General features: G+C 37.2%; 1 protein-coding gene across 1 annotated transcript in view; it reads right to left on the reverse strand.

Moving 5' to 3' along the window:
* The window catches only part of MIER1 (MIER1 transcriptional regulator), a 26,265-nt gene extending 8,055 nt beyond the window's left edge, over nt 1-18,210 (reverse strand). The window contains exons 1-6 of the mRNA XM_085306376.1: nt 16,587-18,210; nt 14,910-15,055; nt 9,042-9,209; nt 6,419-6,551; nt 4,106-4,170; nt 3,690-3,762 (exon numbers count right to left, since the gene is read on the reverse strand). Of these exons, the coding sequence (XP_085162502.1) occupies nt 3,690-3,762; nt 4,106-4,170; nt 6,419-6,551; nt 9,042-9,209; nt 14,910-15,008 (538 nt within the window). The 5' untranslated portion in view covers nt 15,009-15,055; nt 16,587-18,210. The remainder of the gene's footprint in view (nt 1-3,689; nt 3,763-4,105; nt 4,171-6,418; nt 6,552-9,041; nt 9,210-14,909; nt 15,056-16,586) is intronic.
* Between the last annotated feature and the right edge of the window lie 3,795 nt (nt 18,211-22,005).

The following is a 22,005-nucleotide window of genomic DNA, read 5'->3' on the forward strand; positions in this document are numbered from 1 at the left end:
AAAAAAAAAGAAAAACCAAAAAAACAAAAAGGAAAGCTAAAACAACAATAGAAAAGTTTATTCCCTCTCTTAAACCCCAGAAGACCATTAGAGCATGAACATTTAGAACACACACAAGGATGGGCCAAAAATATTCCCGTGTACGCGATGATCCAAACGACTAGGATGCTCTGCCTTGTWTTACCATGGTTATCACGACACGGCTGGCATAATCAGTGCTCTAGATTTGAGGGCTCATTTATGAAACTCCAGAAACTCCATCTTCTCTGTCCTGCTCCTGAAACCACTAAAATCAYGAGGTAGCACAACCACTTGAAACAGTCCCGACCTATCTACCTAGCACTCCTGTCCCTAAGCATCACATCGAGGCAGCTTTGCTGATGGCAGCCAGCAGACATGGAAAGCTAATTCAGAAGAGAAACCAATTACGCTGTTTTCTCAGAAGACCTTTAGGATCATTCAGATAAAAACAAAGAGCATGTCTCCAAAAYAGTGCTAAAACTCCCCTCCAGGTGTCCAGACCACTAAATACAAAAGTCTCAGCTAACACGGCTTGCAAAAGCAACTAGGTCCACTATTTCTCCAGGGAAGATGATCTTGTGATGCTAGAYCTTGTGAAGTCTGGCTCCTGAAAGGAAGCTTTGCTTGCTAAGACTTTCCCGCTACTTCCAAGATATCCCTCTGAAACAAAATCATTCAGGTAAAGATCATCAAATTTTAACACTACCAAATTGCTGYTGTTTTTTTCCAGAACTTCTGAGCTAGTTTTCAGACCAAGGACGCTTTAGTAAACTGAAATTAATGGGAAGAACATGGATAAATGGTATATCCTCTGAACTATCTCCTGTATTTTCTGAATAGCCTATAGCCCTGCAAATTTAAAGTATCAGTATGATAAAATAAGGTAAAATTATTCAGGTTATTAAAAATAAAAATAGAATCAGAATCTAGACCTTGCTAATGGCACTCTTCAACGAAAGATGATCTTACAAAAACCAGACTGGCAGTAATGTGCACATTGATTCTATTAGCTTGGTGAGCTTCTCCGACTCTTCGCCACCGAGAGACAAGGAACAAACATTTGTAAAACAGGGTAAGCAGAGGTACAGAAGATACAGGAGCATTTCATGCAGATGGAAAGCTCAAAACAGCTGCTAAGTGTATCTTAACTTGAAAAACATACATTTTTAACATGGAAGTGGACCATAATAAAAAAAAAAAAAAAAGAAGCTGTTAAGGAAAATGATTAAGTGTTTTGCAAAGAAAGACAGGTTCATTTCACAAAGCACACATACTTTGAAAACAGCTTCTAACAATTCCGTGCACCTTGAAAGGCTAGTCCTAATGTGATATTTAGTTCTCCATTTAATACAAAGATTTTAGGAATGTTGAGATATGAACTCCAGTAGAAACGACGTTTCTTTTCGGGAGATAACAGCTAGTAGATTCTAAGCCATTCTTAATGATGCAAGCAAAGCACACTGTAAGGTTCATGAATGACAAGTGGCTAATAAAGGCTAATAAATCCGGAAGTGGCCTCAGCATCTTTCAGTTTTCAGAGATCTTTTGATTTTCAAGAGCACTCTGAAAAGCAAAGCAATTACTCTTAAGAGTTCTAGTATTTTTGCATCTTTGCTTATGTAAGTGGACCCAAGAGGAGTAGCCTTCTTAGAGAACAACAAAGGTGGGGGAAAAAATACTATATACACAGTCTCAAGCATTTATTTTCCTATTCTAAGTTTCACTAATATTCCAAATGGAATCCTGTCAAAAATTTCATCCCAAACATAGCAAAATGAAAGAAAGTGGCAGAATATGTACAATCCTATTGGGATATAAAGCTAGATAAGCCCTAGAATGACTAGTGAAAATTTAACTTTCCTCCTCAACACTTTGTAGAATAGAAAACCTACGTCACAGGCACAAAGAGCTGCATGCAAGACTACAAAAAACTGTTTTATGTAGGTTACTGCAATGCATAAAACAGCTATATCTTTTTTATTGTTGGAGGCTAGAAGCCATTTAGAGCAAAGCAAATACCAGTAAGAGCAGGTGACTGATCAGTAAAGTACAATTTACTGAATGCATAGTTCAAGCTCTATTTTTAGATGGTAGCAGGAAAGCATATAAAGAACAACTTCACAGCTAAAAAGCAGACATTTTGTAATTCGCTCTTTTTTATTTTTTTTCTAGAACAGATACAGTTTACTGGTGGGCTTTACAGCCAAATTACTAATCATTGATTGCTCTATAAGATTTTGTTTTAAAATGTAATTGATCTTTACAGAAATCTGATTTCTTTTTATCTTTGTTTTCTAGTCTTGAGCTCTACTCAGTCAAAAAACAAACAAACCAAACCAAAGACACAGTTCTAGCATGGAGAAAGTTTCTGAAAGACAAAGAACTTTTTTCTTTCTCCATGAACTTTTCTGGCTAAATACAAAAATAAAAATAAAATCAACATTCAGATGAAACATTAGAATTCTCAATGTTATTCACAGTAGTCAAAGTGAGCCACAGATCTCTTCAATCCCTGGAAATAATGTTAAAATGTGTCTCCTAGAATCCAAAAGGAAGAACAGAAGGAATTTTGGCATGTAGAGCAGGTGCAAAGGAATCCGTATCTGTTAATGTGAACAGTGAACTAAGTCAGCTTGGTATAAAAGGCTTTGCATTCTGCACCCAACAAACACTTTCAAATGACTTAATGCAAAGTTTAAATGTGATTTAAGGGAATGAGCTAGGTAAATGAATTTCCTGGGAACTCCAGGTTCATTTTTAATGGCTTCTCCAGACTTCTCATAGTTTTAAATTACCTTCTTTTCAACCKCTCTGTCTAGCAAGTCCAGAGTTTACTCTAGCTGGCAGAATCTGTCCGTTTCAGTGTGGGCTTGCTGTAAGTCAAAAGCAGGATTGACTCTCTTTAGACAGTTTCTAGCTACAAGCAGCTACAGTGTAGCCACAACAACCTGGAGTTTAATTCAAGACAACCGCCACTGTTTCAGTATTTACTCAAATTCCAGGAAGAAACAGTGTTTTCTGCTGGCTAGTTTAAAACTAACTTATATAAATTCACAAAAGCAGCAATCTCAAACTGATTGCAGTGTAAACTAATTCTGAGCAAGCAGCTGAATCTGCAGGGAAATTTGGTTCTCTCACGCACAGAGCTGGGTATGAATCAGGCTGCCTTTCTTGCCTTGGTAATATTGACAACATACAGCTAAAGGCTCTGGTTGCAGGGAAAACAAAAAGTTCCTGGGAAATACCTGAAAGCAGAATAGTAAGTTATTTAATACATTATTAAGCATGAAAATCAAACCTGTTCCAGCCATTTTTCTCCTTTCAATATGTTAATTCAATTCCAGCAACATAATTTCTTTATTACAACAAAATATACCACGTGAAAAGATTAATATAATTACACAAAAACCCTGTGTAAATCAGAATACAAGGGTTCAATAAAGGTTCAGCAGTCTGGAAATAAAATCCTTCTTTCCCTTTCCAAGCCTCAARCTCTTAATGGTAAAGCGCAGGATGAACTACAGTTTGAGATCACGGTTCTATCTTCCACTTGAAGGAGCTGTTTTATTTTGTAAGACACATGATCATCAGTCAAATAAATCTTTAATTTTTCTCCCTTAGCAGGTRAAATCAATCATTCTGATAATGATAGTAGTGTTAAATCTCACCTTTTTCATTCTCTTTGTATTTGCATACACCAACAGGAATTTCAGCTTGAAACATAGAGCCCACCATGATTTCCTGTTTTGAAATAAGAGAAGTAAAAGGTAAAGCAACCACAGCTGTGTTTTGTTTTGTTTTGTTTTGTTTTGTTTTTTGWTGTTGTTAGAGAAAGGCAGTATGACCACATCTTTTTTTATCYTTTAAGATTTTCACTGTTTGAAATCTAAACAAACAGTAAACAGAAACAATACGGGAATGTTTTCTGACTATTTAGAGAAGTTTTTAACACTTATTACTATCAAAGCTCTTAATTTTTGTGGTAGAAAAGATGAGAAATTTGGTAATATACAGAGCTGAAAATTACTATGTAACAGATCATCTCATTATTCACAAAACTTTTTTAGCAGCCCTTAATATTTACCTTTTTCCAGTCTTCTGATGGAATATAATCCTCATCATCTTCAGATTCCTCTTCTATTTCACTGTCTACAATAAAACATTTAAACATTTACAYGGAGGAAGTTATGATGGAGTCCACCCAGGCCAGTGGCAGCCTCCAGCAGAGCTGGGCTGAGCGATGCAGACCRTGAGGTCCCTGCAAGTCCCAAGAGCACCCGCCACAGCCGCAGGAGGACACAGGCTGGGCTTCTTGGCCCGCTGGCATTCAGCAGCCTCGCTTTGCTTCTGAGACATCTTATTTAACACTACAGACCAGTACTAAATGTCTCAGTGTTGACTATTTAAAATAAAAAAAGACCCTTCCAGCATTCTTATCTAGAACTGCTTATGATGCAGATCAGGATATGAAAGGTTAAGACACAAATGAATACACTATCAATTTTAATACTTCCTAATAAAACTTTCTTTTCCTCTCATCTAGCTTTGAAGCAGCTATGATCCACACTCAATTTTATTCAGTATTGTCTGAAAATATTTTTTGTGGATGTTCAGACTGAAATCTAAATTAGTTGCAATTTCAACATCATCTTCAATGAGCTCCTAACTCAGTCACTGCTGCTTCCTCCCTTGCCACACAAGGCACACTACAGCGCGACATGTGAGCAATCTCCATGTATTGCTTTCTCAGTCTTTTGGGGATTTAGTAGGCTTGGATGTACAGCTGAGATACACAGCAGKATTTCAAGTATATTATTTAAGATCAAATGTTAGGATTTTTATGATAAGGAGTAGTTTCTTTTCACAAGGTACTGAAAGCAACAACAGTGTCAGGTTTGTGTATAGCATATGACAATCTAAAGATCTGTACATTATATCATATACGGTACACAGCTGAACATCATAAAAAAAGCTATGCAATACACTTGCATTACACAGAAGTTTAAAAAATAGAGTTAATTTATTTGCAAATATCTTGGTGCAACCCCCTGCACAGCTGCATGCTGAGGTTCYTTGGCATTTCTGCATTAACATAAACTACAGATTAGAAAACTTTATCTCTGCAGTGTTATGGCTGATAAGTATCAAGTGGAAAGTATTATAAGAAACTTTTTCCTTTATTTTCACTTGTTAAAACAGAGAATAGTAGGAATTCAAACATCAGCAACAATCAGTTGTACCCAATGAAGCTGAAGTATCTGTTGTGCGAATGGCTCTGCTGATAGCACAATACTAAAAGTTTCAGATTTGGTTAAGTAAGAATGCCGCAGAAATGAGTGTTGTCTAACRGGACAGCTACATAACTAGATCAACAGTTTCAAATGGCTGCAAAACCAATTTTTAAACAAAACGAAGGAGAGAATCAGTCCACGATGCTGGCAACAGCAGCAAATGTGGAATTTTTCAAGTAAATTTTCTTCATGGGTATCTCCACCTTCAYTAGTTCAGCTTTAACAATCTATTGGCCTTTTTCAGATTTCAATGCTTTTCTTTTTTTATTAATGATCTTGAAGAAAAAGGATTTTTATTTCTAGCAATTTTTTTATTTTCTCATTCACTAGGACTCTCAACTTCTTTCAGGGAGGACACAAACCGATGTCATCTGGTTTTGTCATGMTAACCACACACTGTGCAGCTATTATGACAACTATCTAGTTGGAACAGTGCATTTCCTACCAGCAAGTATTTTTACCTGTGTCCCTGGTGGGAATTGGCAGCTGAAACTAAGATGAAAAGATAATACTACAACCAGGTGTTGCTGGAAACCTACTGAATGTTCCAAAGACACTAAAGAATTGCATAGTATAGCAATGTATGAATTACAGATTCCGCAGAAAAGTGTTTATTAAAAAGATCATGCTCCTCATTGTGCAAATTAGTCTCAGAAGTCATTTACAGCACCTGGCCCCACGTGCAGGGAAATTTTGCGAAAGGGCACATCCACATGGATCAGTTTGCTGGATCATAAACTAACTGTTGTAACACTACGAGTAATTTAATGATCGGACTTAGACAGTTTGAGGTTGTTCTTTTTCAAAACTGTAGAAATTTAAAATATTAAACAAATTCAATGCCTTGTTTTAAGAAGAGATTATACCTAGTGCTCTTACAGAGTCCCTCATCTGGTGAGAAGATTAGCATTCTGCTAAAAATAGTATTTTTTTGTTGCCTATTATTTTYAGTGTTACGATAATCAAGAATAGTGGTAAGAAAAAAACAATAAATGCCTGCAGGCATCTAGATGTGTATTTTCAGCAATAGAATATTATGTTAATTAGAGCTGTTAATAAACAGAAGTCAGTTATATCGAGATGACTTAGTACTAAACCATACATACTTGTATCAAAATATTTACATCGACGAGGGCGAATTATCTCCCGTGGATCTTGAGAAGCAACAGATGGTGCTGGGTCATCATTAGATGACTGTGTCTCATCTTCCTGCCCAGATGAATCCTTTATAGTCTCCTCCTTAAATAAGCAAAAGTAAATAGGAGGCTAGTTATACCCTTTGTGTTACAAATATTATTTTGGCAACATTTCTTCCCCAAATGTCACCTTACCAAAACAAAACATCCAGTGTCTAACTTCAAGTGACTGAGTAAGCTGTGCCTGTCCAGACTAAGCCATAACAAATGTTTAAATGCATTATATTATTTTCTGACCTGGATTTTAAGCATATCAAATTTAACAGACTCTAATATATGTCAAAAATACAAAGCAGAACTAAATACCACAGTTTGTTTTTACATCAGTCAAGCATATCCTTTCAGTTTGCATTCAAAAATCTGTCAATAATGGAATGCTGTATTTATTTGAAGCAGGTAATTTTCTTCATCATAGAAAGGAGGATTTTTCCTACATCTTCCAAAATCTGCTGTCTTCTAAAAAGAAAAAAAAATGGGGGAGAATGTAGGTTTAGYGAGGTTTGCTCTGTGAAGTAACAGCTTGTCCAGAAAAACCTCAAATATTTAAGATTTCTCCACTTTAATCTTTTGGACTCTTTCTGAGGATATGGAATTGGCAGACATATCCTCTTSAGGATATGGACTCAATTGTGTAATGTCGGATATAGGATCTGCTACTTTCCTATTCTGAAAATGTTTAATATGAGAATTCAAGGAATTAGAAAATCTACTTCTGCTCTTGACTACATTGGAATTAGGTGTTTTTTTCTTCTCTGAAATAGTTATTCTTGACAGAAATAGATCAAAATCAATTCTATGCCACAAAAAATAGAAAATTGCAAAAAACATTTTTTGCAACTTTGTCACAAAAGTTTACCTTTCTTTAAATCTTTTCTTACAAATTTTCAATAAAGAGGATAGTAATTATCAGTTATGTACACTTTTTTCAAGCAACTTCCATAAAAAATAAAAGTCAATGGTGARGTTTGATCCCATAGGAATAGTGTTATCAATAGACTTGAGTGCAAATATCATTGAATCACTAAAAGATCAAAAATTAGAAAAGTTTATTAGAAAAAAACCACAATAATAGGTATTAACAGAACCAAGGAAAATTAAAATGCTAAACATTAAAAAACATTTCTATTATGCAATCTGTCAATATCTTTTGTGTGTTTTAAGAATATGTTGTGAGCATTCATACTTGCTAGTTCTAACACAGAGGCATTAGGCACATGTTTATATGTACCTTTAACAGCAAACCAGAGTATTATTACATACGCAGCTTAAAGTAGATTAAAAATAGAAAACAGCTAAGTACAGTATCACTAACTAAGCATATAGAAAGATTTGCACTTGCAGAGAAAGCATGAATGATTTATAATATTACTCCACACAGATGTATTTTACTGCCTCTCTGCTCAGATCATGTACATCTTTCTAGAGCYCTCATTCGTGTATGCCGAGGCAGAKTTTTAACAGGTTGGCCTTCTTTCTGCCAGTCTCTCCCTCCCTTTCTTTCCAGTCTCATCAGAACAGCRGTAAAATAAGTGAACATGTACTTTCAATTCAGCCACAGTTCCAAGTCTGCTATTAGTCTAAAACATTAAGTTTAGTGTGCCAAATCGTGAACTGTTGCTGCTGGTGGGCAGGAACACATTTGCTTCTGCAGCATACTACCAACTATTAATCTCCTATGACTCCTCATGCTGCAAACATCTTGGTGGTGAGAGATGCTGAGATTTTATCCATTTAAGAGAAAAGTTAGGCAGTGTCTTAAAAAAAAAAAAAAAAGTGACTGATCTGGAGAACACTGAGGTGGATGTTATGACAAGAAGTAATTAAGAAGGACATAAGAAGGAAATGAAACTTCAGGAGTACCACTGTGCACAAATAAATTGATCAGTTTGTCTTAGATTTTTGTTTTGCATTCTTCATGTTACCTTAGATTATGTTGGATCTATTTAYTTTAAGAGCAAACAGGACAGAATTTTAAAGATGCCAAGGTCACAGCTGTACATTTTGTAAAAGTATTTGAATCAGTAGATTTGATTAACAATTTAAAAACAACCAAGAGAATTACTGCTAGCTTGTAAAAATACAATTTAAAGTAAGAAAACCTGCAGTAACCTCCAGCACTCACAGAGACACCTTTTTTTTATTCACTTCCCCATTTCAGTATCAGTAGATCAGCTTTTTACCTTGRAACAAGTATTAGGACATATTTATAAAGGTGCTTTTAGGTATTTAAAAACTAAGTTTCAAAGCCAAACAATATTTCTGAAACACAATTTTCATCCCTTTTTTCATGATACTGTCTGTATAGAGGTGCTCTAATTTGTTTCAGCAATAGTATGGAATGATACAGATGAAATTAAGAGTAATTAAAAGAAATACAGGTGGAAAATTAAGAGTAAACAYTAGAGGACAGTACACAAAGCATCTGAAATCAAATATACTGTGAATTATTTCTGCTGTGATGTGGCACCTTGAACAACTGTCTAGTACAGGATGGTTGAACAGAAGTAAGTTTCAAATTAGTGTAAACACTTACTTTGTTTTCTCCACTACAGCCGCTGTTGTCATCATTATCAACATCATCATCATCATCTCCCTCCTCCTCTTCCTCTTCATCATCTTCATCATCATCATCWTCTTGCAGTGGAATGGTACCATCATAGCCATAAAGGCTAAGGAGCTCCTGGATTGGCATATCACTTTCCTGAGAAATATTCAAACAAATTTTGAGATTTTAAGAAAAGTATTTCACATCACATATCTGCTCTGCAGTTTATAGTGTGCACTTTAAACATAACCCAGCAAAAATAAATATATGATCATCAGGCATATTACAAATGTCCACTCTAACATGAATGGATGATCAGAATTAAAAGTTCCGGGGTGTGGGGGGGGGTGTCTTAGACTTTTTTTTTTTTAATACAGCAAAACTTTTATTTACTCATCCTCTAAAAATTATTACTAACCTCGCATACCAGCACATTCTTAAAGGGGCCATAAAGCCCATTAAGACGGCACCAGAGGGCTGTTTGTCCCATCCCCCTCCCCTGGTATTTGCCTACTACTGCTTGATCAAAACACAAGCACTGTAGTGTGACAAGTTACATCTGGTTATATACATAAGGGAGATGCTCGTTTTACGGTCACACGATGAATTCATGCCTATAAAACGACATGACACGGCACACACTTATCCTGTGACCAAACTGCAGGTGCTATCCACTCCAGCGACAGAAGAAGAAATTTGCAGGAGGCTCCCAGGATGTGACCGGTTAACTAACTAGTCATGTAACACGGATGCCTGCATTTTAGTTATGTGCTTTGGAGGCACTGTCAGTCCCTGGGAAAAGACCATAGTAAACTGAAGGCTACCAAGATAAACCATCCCGCCTACAACCCATTTCACACTTAGGTCCAAGATGACCACGGGAAAGAGAGTGGTAGAAATGATGTGAATGAATTACTGTGGCAGCCAAATATTATGTGTGGGTCAGACATCATACATCTTCAGCACAGACATAGAGTGAACCACTCTCCTTTTTGGAATGTTAGTTGATGCTTTTTTCTTTCCTCCCATAAAAAATGCACGAAAAAAATACAGTATTTTGCACATATTTATGGAAAAAGAAACACACAAAATGTGAGACTGCAGCAACTGCTTCACACCGATAGATAAGATGGTGACAGTTTTTGTAGGTACTGTGAAGCTAGCTGCATGGCAGTAACTTGCCCTAATGCAAGTCAGTGCTTTTTACARTGTCTCCAGAAGTTCAGCAAAATAAGGACCAGAACTTGTACTATCGGGTTTGAACACGYGGTTAAATCTTGTTTTGGGGGAGTTGCTGTACAGGATTGATTCTGTGCAGTCCTATAATCCCGGCCAGGATACAAATACATGATACAAATCATATGCACTTTTCAATCTCTGTGCCTCTCTGCTTTCTGAGTGAAACAAAAAATGAGAGATGTGTATGAGAGAGATCACCTTATATTCAGGATCACCCGATATTCAGGTAAAGACAGCAGTGTTTACAGATACATACATATTTCCTCACTTAAAAAGAAAAACAAGAAGCTTTTAAGCTAGTTGTCTACAAAAGCAAACGCAGTTGCTTGCAGTATCAAACCCACTAAAATATGTGCACATTTAAAAATATTTATATTTAGAATGCTGGTCCACTCTGAAAGGCTATTTCAAATGATACAGAGAGTTCTCAAGTTTGCTGGCTCCAGAACTGTTACCAAATGCATTCACWTTATTAATACAAGCTATTAATTGCCAGGTCTGCAAATTACTTAATCACTTTTAATAGCTCAGTATATAGTCTGCAGGGGCAGTATATCGCTTCCCTAAAGAGATTTTTCAGAGCAGAAACTTTCAGAGAACTTTTTAAAATTACCTCTCTCATAAAATAAAATCCTTTGCTTATTAATCAGAGGTGTATTCTCACTACTACTTCTTAGTAGGTAATTTAAGTCCTGACTGATAATCACATTTTGTAGTTGTTTGTAGACCCTGCACTTCCTTCATTGAACTCYTTTACAAATTAGCCATCACAGATCAACGAATTTCTATTTTCTTGAAACACACTAATAATATCAATTACAAAAGGCAAATGTTGTTAGTTGTGGTGTGTGAAAATAAGTATACTGCAGGRGTTATCAAGATTTGTTGTCTATTTATGTTTTTGATTTCAAAAAACTAAACCATTAAATCACTTGCTGGGCTAGTCTTCAGTAAGCTACATACAGTAGATGCAGACCATGCGGGCCTAAATCTTCTCACCTTCTCTCTTGACTTCTTAAGCCTTACCATACTGTTTTGTGAATTAACRCTCAGAGACAGGGAATCTGTATTTTACACTGACAACAGACAGGACTGTGATCTTAATTAAAACTCTACAGTATAGCTGTCAGAAAAATCATATTCATGATACCAAAGCAAATGTAGTCTAGTACATTTTGAATTTTCATTCAACATTCCTCACCACTATTCCRTTTGCAGATACAGACTGAGAATTAGAAAAATACTACAATTTGTAAGTATGTGAGAATAATGTAATAAGCATGTTGCTGAAAAACAGTATTGCATTTAGAATGTTTTTCTGAGGCAGAGCCTCTTAACTTGAAGATCCCATTAWAATTGAAAAAGCTCCAAGTGTCAGCAGCTCTCCAAGACAAAATGCTATGGGTATCAACTGATGAGTTTTGCAYTGTTTTAGGATACTGTAAAACTAGGAAAGCTGCTTCCATCTGGAGAAGAGGTGAGTGAGGGGGGGTGACGTAACCCAGAACTATATCATAAGCAGAGAAAGTAAATACGAATAACTGTACACTCACCTAATTCAAGAGCTAAGGGGCAACCACTGAAATTAACAAAAATAGGTCTAAAAAAGATACTTCTCAAACTAAAYGAACTTAAATTGTGCAACATTACTATATGCCTTGCAGACACTAAGTTTACACAGGTTAAAAATCAATKGGACAAATTCATGGTGGTGGAGGGAAGAACAGGTATTAAAGACAAACAACRTCTGTTCCAGGTGCACCTCAACTGCAGCCTGCTGGAGGCTGGACAAGTATTTGGGTGAAATACTGTATAATTCCCTTGTTCTACACTCTTCCTCAAACACCTAACATTGGCTTTTGTTCCTACTGGTTCTCCCTTTTAAAGAGAACAGGATATTGATGCATGTTCCTAAGAAAACCCAAGAGCCCTCCATGAAAAGAAGGGCCCAAAAGGAGAAAACAAGTGATTATGGGGAACAAGTGGAAAAAGGAGAGGAGTCAAAGGCTTAAAAATATTTAAGTCATGCAGGGAGGCACCGTGCGTAGCTCCCTGACAATGCTCACCGTATCCGAAAAGCATCCAAAAAGCCAGYGCAAACAAACCACCCAGCAGTACTCTGTCCACAGATGGGGCAGCACAGAGCTAAAGAGCTAGACCCCATAGTCATCAAATTCCCCACATCACACTCCCTCCAGCTAATGCCTTTTATAGCCAGCTGGGCTAAGAGTAGGAGGAAACTAAGACTTTCTGCAACTTATTGGGGCCTGGCCACTTAMTATTTCCGAGAGAGAGCGAATACAGCTTCTCACTATCAGAAATTATGCAGTTTTCTGCATTTGGGAAAACTGCMGCATTATAGTATGCCCAGAATACAARAGATGTGCCCCATCATGGGAAAAAAAAAATCATCTTYCTGATCACTCTRTCTCCTGGGCTGTTGGAGAAAGAACACTGGGTTAACCAGGACTTGGGTCAGATCCGGTATGGATGTTCATCCATAAGGAAAGAGCATTACTGAATACAGACACCTGGATATAACCAAGCATGGTCTCTTGCATCACAYTCCAGATAGTTCTTCTGCCCCCTAAAAGTTCTTACCTTTCAAGAAAGATCACTAAGAAGTCCCAAGTTCAATAATTCTGATTCTTTTCAACTACTCTTCCACTCTCAGGGCACTGTTGGTTTTTTTTTGTTTTTCTTTCTTTCTTTTCTTCCCCTCCCCCCCTTTTTTTTGTTTTTACTTACTGTAGCAGCATAGAGGGTGACTTCAGGTCTCAAGAGGGACAAGCTATGGCCATTTACACAAAAATGTATACACATACAYCCATACATGAATGCAGGGCACTGCTAAACCTCAAGTACTAATGTATCACAGACTCATCAGATTTTTCAACCAACAAGTACAAGAGATCCTTACCCTCAGAGGAAGGTGCTATTTCTATGACACTCAGAAGTTAAATCATTAAGGTTCAAAAATTCCTTTGCAGAGCCTGACTGCCACTTTGTCTCTGAAGGAGCTGAACTAGTAAATCCAGCACATTCACGGCCTAGGGGAAAATCTGAAGGAATATGTGGAAACGACTAGGGAAAGCAAAGACAGGATAGCACTTGTCTTGACAACAGTTTTGAGGCTTAGGATGTCTATCATCCATGTCTAAGAAAGAGCATAATTTGGAAAAAAAAAAAAAAAGAAAGAAAAGAGAGAAAAAGTAAGCCTTGATGAACTAGAAGTACTACAGGTCTCTAGCAAGATCCTGTGGGTGTGGAAGCATCCAAAGCACAGCAAAAGGTCTACCTGCAATAGCCATATAACTTGACAGTAAGATTCTGTACCAATATGTAAAAAAACCTCCAGAGAAGAACAGCAAATAGAACAATTTGAATTTAAGTTATAATACTGCTCACTGTCCTTACTACAAAAATATCCGAAATGTGGAAAAATTATAAGCTTGCAGTCCCTACAAGTAGGATATATGGGAATAAATTGATGTTGAAATACAATTATGAATAAAGCATTGTAATGTGGTGATAAAATATATAATCAGATGTTGACTCTTTACAAAATATGAGGAAAAAAACATGTACTTTTGACTTAAGAACCGTATGACATACATGTGGAATTCCATTCCCATTTAATTGAGATGAAGCATGGTTAGATTCACAATTTATTTATCTTTACATTTACAGGTTAATATCAGACCTGAAATTAACAGAAAGAAATTATCATTTACATCTGAAATGTAGATTAAATGTATTAAATTAATTTAAAGCCATAGGGGTAAAATCACTTACACTGCACAGGATTTGTACATCAAATATGCATTTGAAAAATATTAATAACTGTTCTGGAAGATTTTTCAGCCAATGAGGTCACAGACAGTATCTAAACTATTTTGAAAATTATAATGAACATACTCTGAATTTTAAGAATATTATTCCTGACAGAGGAGTAACTTAAAGCAGACATAAGTGACAGCAGAGGCTCAAAACACCAAATAAATCTTATATGTGGTCATTTCAGAATATACACATTTTAAGATTATTATCACTACTATCAACTCTTGGGAGTTCTGATCCCAGCTCTGCTGACAACTTACTATGCAGCTTTGAGAAAACCACTTAATCTGTTACTCTGTTTCCTCTGCCTTAAAAATGAAGATACTCCTATCTGCTTCACTGAAGTATTATATGAATGTTTATATAAAAAACACAAAGGAAATGTAAAATTATGGAATTTTTATTAAATTTAAATCTATATGCACTAATCAAGTGCAAAAGTTTATTAAAAATAGTAACACTGGAACATACAAGTTTAGTCAGAACACACTTTAACTTATATTAGCTCTAAAATGCAAGTCTTGCACCAGTAAATATAAAGAAACTACACAAGCACAGAATTATACATTATTAAATATTTATGTACCAGTTTTCTTGTCCCAGCTTTTCAAAATTGTGGATTTAGCTTGGCCCCTTCTCCCATCTATATTATTTACCTATTAGTGTTTTAGGGGCATTTTTTTTTGTTTTGTCCTAAATAGAGGGGTAAAAACCTGCACGTTTTTGTGCAAGAYTGTGGGCTGTGGTTATGTTTTACGACTACTTAATGCTACCTACCCTGTTAAGATCCTCTATTTCAGAACTGAAGTTTGTTTCTCCTTCCATCATTTCCTCCTCTTCTAATGTCCGTTCATCATCAAAGTCATGCACCAGCATATCAGCTGATGGATCAAATTCATGGTCATCAGATGTTGCTGAACCTCCTGATAGAAAACATTTTAAAGATTTTTTTTAGTTAGATCATGGCCTCAAAAAGTTTAGTTTTTTATTTTGGTGACATTTTAATACTCAAATTATATTGAAAAATTAAAGTATCTTCAAAATCSCTAATTCACTTATCTTAGGGAAAACTAATCATATTATTCAGAGGACAGTGAAAGCTGTCGTTTAGGTGGTAAGAGATCATGGGAAAAGAACCAGGACTTAGCCAGTCAGTTCTTAAAGTACTATAAAACTGGACATCGGGCCCCTAGTTAAATGCTTGTAAAAYGTTCAGTTGTTGAAGACTTAATTCCTATGTTATTGGAAGTCTGTTTGAATCAGAGTTCTACTGAGAGTAGAAATACTCATAAAAATACAAGCTTAGGCAGTTGTTTCTTTGATATTTTCCAAGTGTTCTTGTTTACAACTACAAAGACACAGCCTTACAACTCTTCCAAAATTTAAATTTCAAGTAAGCTTCATAGTTAYGCACATTTTTTATATGATGTAGAATCTTTAGTTATTCTTCCCCATGCATTTTTCACAGTTCTTTGTAGAAAAGTCTGGTTGTATTTTGTGACAACAAAAAAATAGATGAATGGATGAACGATTTGGCAGATGCAGCACTTTGATATAATTTATCAACACCTGAGTTCTAATTCTAGCTCTGATAATACTTSTCCATGTGTCTCCTTGGACAATTTAAATTTCATTTTCCAATGCCTGAAGACCGTATTAATGCTAAGGGTGCAAGAGGGAGGAAGGATTAACTATATTTTGTAGTTTTAAGTGTTGAAGTGTAACGTGTTAAAGATTGTTTCTTTGAAAAAAAAAAAAGAGTCCAAGAGACAACAGCTGTCCAGCTGAAGTAACTATTGGAAAGTTGTTCAACTACTAGGATGCCAAAAACTTTGAAAATAAATAACACTACGTATAGTAGTAGTTTTTAAAAAATAATAATTTACACTTAGCTAATTACTAGATACCCAGTAACACTGGGATACTGGTACATCAGAAAATAAGCAGCTTTTAAAACAAAAGTCACAAAACTCCTCATTTTTAGTAATCCAATGAGGAAAAAAACCTTGTTTTCTTCTTGCTGCTTTTGYTCTTGATGCTGTTGTGTATAAAAGCAATGGCACAACTAATAACTGAGAGCACACAGTGCCTTAACTGCCTTAATCTTTTGGCTCCGTATCGGCTGTAATACCGAGGGGCAGGCGTGGGGAGCGGGCCAGGGACCCCAGCGCGGGCTGCAGCAGGCCCTCCCAGGCCCCCACTCACTCTCGCCGCGCGCCGGCAGGCAGGCCAGCGTTCCAGCACGCGCGGCTGCCGTGCTCCCGGCGTACCTCGCTGTACAAAAACTGCTGCTGGTACTGACCAGAAGGAAGCGGCGACTGCTTAAACCAATATTGCCACTAATTTACCCATTAAATTTTATCCTTGGGTTACTGTCTGGAAGAGACTAGCAAGAAGAAATTTTCAAGGGTGCCCTTTTCCTTCACAAGTTTAGGAAATATTAAAAATATTTACCTGGGCTTGAAGACTCAACAGAAGGCTAAAAAAAGAAAACACAGGAAATTATTTTTTTTCTATGTTGAATCTGAACAAACTGAATTCAATAATTCATCTGATACAAAAAGCTTATAAATGAGCAAGCTACTGCAAATAATATATTTACTAACACAGCACCATAGCAACTCCAAAGCAATGTAAGATAAACAGCATCCATTTTCTCCTTCATATATCTATACCCTTGCTCCGTATCAGAGAGAATAATTGAAAGAACTGCCCATTTTGAGATGCAGTAATTGAGTTCATGGAAGTATAAAATAAAGCAAATCATTCACTCCCAAAATAATATCACAGTTCCACCATCAGCTGAGTATGGCATTAATTGGTGCTATTGCCAGAGTAAGCAGTGCTACCTTCTCTCCATCTCTGTCTGCTTATTTCCACTCCTTCCTTTGTGCCAGTACAAAACCAAAAACTAGCAATACTCATAGATCAAAGCTGATCTGTTAAAAACTAACCTATGCACTAAATTCCCTTTCCTGCAACCCAGATATCTGCCAGATTACACTGGCAGTGGAAGTACAGTTTAAGAAAAATTACTCTTCGTATTTGAAACTGCGTGCTACTCAATACCTAAATTCCCTGTTTGTATTTCAACTAAGATACACAAATGTAGAAGATGACCACATGCCACCACGAGGATTCCTCAAAGAACAAACGGAAAAAGCAATTTCATCTCGATCTTTAACCCAACTGTAAGAAAAGGCAGAAATTATTTTGCAAGCCAGACTTTTCTCCCAGATATTATTATAACACAAATAAATACAAATCACAGACTACAAAACAAGTATATTTTTTGCAGTACAGAAAGAAACCCACACTTACACAACAACCTTTATGTAACAGAGATACCCTCTGGCTACCGTGCTTGGTAATCTTACAGTTATAATCAGAATGAACAACTTCCATAAAATTCTGCTTTCCCTTGCTTATAATTTCGTCAGTCTTTAACCTCCTGGACTGATACTCATGTTGAACACGCAAACTTCATTTGTTTTGAAAATTCAAGCAGATGTTCAAATATTTTAAGGAATGTATGTAATAGAGCTATTTTTTTCAACATTAAAAAGACCGAACTTTTACTTTTGAGAGCTGCAGTATCCCTCTCTCTGCCATGTTTTGGAAACTGAGATACTGTTTTGAATCATGGATATATTGTACTACATAATACACAATGCTGTCTTCATGAAAACCTGCCTACATCTGGCCAAGAAAGAATTTGGAAAACCTCAATTTGCACATTCACAATAGATGCTTATGTCTATGCATAATACTGTATCTACATTGTACTCCTACTGAAAGTTAGTATCTGTACATCTGGAGTTATATTCACAATTATAACACAGTATTATACTTAGAAATTGTAAATTTAAACTCAAGAACTTGTATTACTATTCTAAGATTTTCTAAAGCATTTTCCTTCTCCTTGATTTCATTTCATAAGGCCAAGCAGTCACTTGGACAAGCCACTTTCACCCAAGACACCTATACAGAGAAGCAAAAACTGAAATAAATAAAAAGTCCATGTAATTATAAAATTTTTATTTTAGCAATTTTCAAAGAATCACTAATCAAAATTCATTTACATATCAACATTTTAAGAGAGTCTGAAATGTATAAACAAAAACTCACAATATATCTGCAAAAACTGGTATATAAGAGAGGTAAAAACACATCTTTAGTGTTTGCCTGAAGGGTAAATAGAGATATGATAGATATAAGTTTTCCTCTCCTAATAATCACACATCCAAAAAAAAAAAAAAACCTCCAAATCACAGAACTTATAAACTGTTCTCAAGTAGAGGTGCTGCAGTCGATTTTTCTCATACCTACTAATATCCAATTATTTTTAGTTTATGTGCAGTATCACTGCTGACTTGCAATAGATATCTTTTTAAGAAGTTCACTCTAAAAGGCAGTACTGCGTACAACAGCCAAGACTAACCATATTTACATWATTTGGGAGACTGAAACTCATATAGTGGGTAAGCACTAGAAACGTTTCTGCAAAATTAAACGCCACAATGTCATAAGAAGCTTCACTAATGACTACAGCTTAAAAATTCTTTCTTTTCAAAGAGTATCTGAACAAATTCCAGTGTACAATATTACTAGCATATACTGAACTAAAGTTGAGTATCAAAATCAGCCTGCAATATCCCAGATCAATTTGTTACTTTGGATTATCTGATAAACTTGCAAAACTGGACAATACGTAATGTGCAAGACAATTATTAGTGTAAAATAGCAAAGTCTTAGCATATTCTTTGCAAAAATCACAAGTGGGAAAACTAACAAATTCAAACTGCATATTTCTGTAAGACAATGCYAGAAATAAAGTAGGTAATACTACACGTTCAGTGTAAGAAAAAATAAGAAGAAGAGAAACATCATTAAGAAGTATCTGAGGAAGTTTTAAATTAAAGGCTAGGTCTCCATTAAGAACTCTCACAGAACAATTACAAATGAAATGACCATTTCAAATGCAGCATGTAGCCAATACAGCAAAAGGAGCCTGTATCATCGGAAGAGAGGTCGTAGCACAAACATAACCGATGCTAAACTGTTCATGCTAACTGCAACAACCCAGGWACAGTGAAACACCGCAGGCAAGCGCTTCCCTAGAGTAAAGGAGTAAAGCAGAAATGCTCCTGGACAGTGAAGGGGTCGGGCTGAAGCCAGAAGCAAGCTGTGGAAACCCCTACCCTCACCAAAGGTCTCTGGAAGCCCAGGTCCCCTTTTACAGCACTGACGTAGAACAGCAGTATCGCTGTGCTCGCCGTCCAGGTAGCTGCAAGGTTCAAATAACGACTCATCGTTAAAATACAGGCTGCTCTCTCAAAAATCGAGGGACTTGAATACCACGTTGCCCTAAGGTGGAAAGAGGAACGCAGGTCAAGATAAGAGGAGAGAAAAAGWTCCCCATGTTTTACAATGAAAGATTATTCCATAAATGATTCTACCGTCATAGAAAAGAGAGCTGGATTTAGTGACTYACGAAGTCCTTTAAATATTCTATTTTGAGAGATAAACCATATTATTTAATAAAAAGCAAACCCTGCAAATGCCATCTTAAAAGTAGTTTTTCCGCCTGGCTATTAGAATGCATAATTATTAGAAATCTCCCATGTAAGGGAACACTCTTGATGCCAAAAACCTCCTTCCAAGATTCACGGCATTTATTCATGGCCAGGTTATCGCTAATCTAGTGCTAACACTATTGTTAAGGCTAAATAACTGCTCTCCTTTCCTCCTCTTCAGTTATTTTTTTGATGWGAAAAAGGCATTTCAAAGATATTCTCATTTGGAAAACTGTTTCTGCTCCCATACCATTTACAGATCAACAGCGTTAGTCTCAGCTTTGCAAGGACAACCTGTGAATTCTGGCTGGCCAACTATGGCAAGGAGCCCCAAGCCCAYCCAGGAAGGAAAGTTCTGGGGAAAAGCCTCAGGTCAGAAGGAAGGGCAGGAAGAAAAGAGAGGTTATAAGTCAGGTGCACCCAGAGAATCAGGCAGCTGCAGTGCAAAAACTGCAGCAATCAGCATGGTTGGTGAGAAGAGGCCCATGGCATGATTATACTCATGTCCTGACAAATGACTGTAACCTAGAGCATAAGAGCAATTGTGGAGAAGCAAAAATCGCTGCGACTCTACTTTCTTTACAGCATCAGCAGATGGGACACAGGCGCTGAGGGAAAGGTAACACGCAGCTCACTCTGAACTAAGGATAGCATGAGTTCCAGCAAACAGAATCCAGCATGGTATAATGGTTTAGCCCTCAAGGGGGCAGGGAAACCAAACCAAAAAGCTCAGCTTCCCTTTCAGCCATTGCTAAGGACTTGCCCACACACAGAAAGATCTGTAGAAGCCTTGCATAAAGGTGATCCTCAATTGAGAAAAACTATTTTGGAAACTGAAATATTTGGAAACCCACAGGAAACTGAGGTTCCTATGCTGAGATCCTCAATGAGTTATAYAGAGTATGCTTGATACACAAGCTCTACAGCCATGCAGCATCCTTTGGTTTTATCTATACCTTACATGTTTTTATATGTGTGTCCATATTTATCTAATTGTTGGAGCCTGTTGTTTCAGCCCACCCTGAAGCTTCTGTTGTCATTTACCACTTCTCAGAATGGAAAAGGTGAAACAATTTTCACTATTTTTTTCCCTCAAACACTGATTACATACAAATTGTCTGGTGTTACCTTCCAGTATCTGAGAGGGATCARTCTTAATAACTCATCTTGAACTTGCAATAGCAAGTGCTGAGGGAGCTGGCCAATGCCACTGCAAGGCCTCTCTCAATTATCTTTAAAAGGTCATGGTGATCAGGAGAGGTTCCAGAGGACTGGAGRAAAGCAATCACTCCTGTGTTCAAGAAAGGCAAGGAGGAGCATCCGGAAAGCTACAGGCCAGAGAGTCTCACCTCAGTCCCAGGGAAGGTAAAGGAGCAACTAATCCTGGATACCATTTCCAAACATATAAAAGACAAGAAGGTGATTGTTTGTAGTCATCATGGATTTACCTAACAGCCTTCTGTGATGAGATGACTGGCTTGTTGGACAAGGGGAGAGCTGTGGATAACACTTGACTGTAGCAAGGCTTTCAACACAGGCTCCTGTAACATCCTCTGATCTTGATGAAGTAGAGCAAAGTAAGTGGTCAGTGATGTGGACTGGAACGCGGAGGAACTGCTGGGCTCAGAGGGTGCTCAGCAGCACAAAGTCCAGCTGGAGGTCAGCCATTAGTGGTGTAACCCTAGTATCGATACTGAGGCAAGTACTCTTCAAACACCTATTGCTAATGATCTGGACACTGGGGAGAGTGCACCCTCAGCAAGTTCACAGACAATACAAAACCAGGAGGAGCAGCTGATGCACCAGATGGGTATGCTGCCAGTCAGAGGGACCTCAACAGGCTAGAAAAATGGRGAGAGAGGAACCTCATGAAATGCAAAGGGAAATGCAAAGTCTTGACCCTGGGGAGGAGTAAGACCATGTACCAGCATAGGCTAGGGGCCAAATGGCTGCAGAACAGCTTTGCAGAAAAGGACCTGAGGGTCCTCACGGATAACAATCTGAACATGAACTAGCAACGTGCCCTTATGACAAAGGTGGTAAACTGAATCCTGGGCACRTTAAGAGGAACGTTGCTAGCAGGTCACCTCCCTTGATCTGCTGGCAACACTCTTCCTAATGTAGCCAGGAGGCTGCTGGCCTTCTTTGTCACAATGGCACGGTGCTGGTCCGTGCTCAACTTGTTGTCCAGGCAGACCCTCAGGTCCTTTTCTGCAAAGCTGTACTGTGTCCAGTTCTGGGCTCCCCAAGACAAGAAAGTCACAGACAAAGAGGAGCAGCTGCAGCAAAGAGCCCCC

Source organism: Rhea americana, unplaced genomic scaffold (genome assembly GCF_003343005.1).
Source record: "Rhea americana isolate MKP2758 unplaced genomic scaffold, rheAme1 scaffold_239, whole genome shotgun sequence".
In the NCBI taxonomy this organism is placed as follows: domain Eukaryota; kingdom Metazoa; phylum Chordata; class Aves; order Rheiformes; family Rheidae; genus Rhea; species Rhea americana.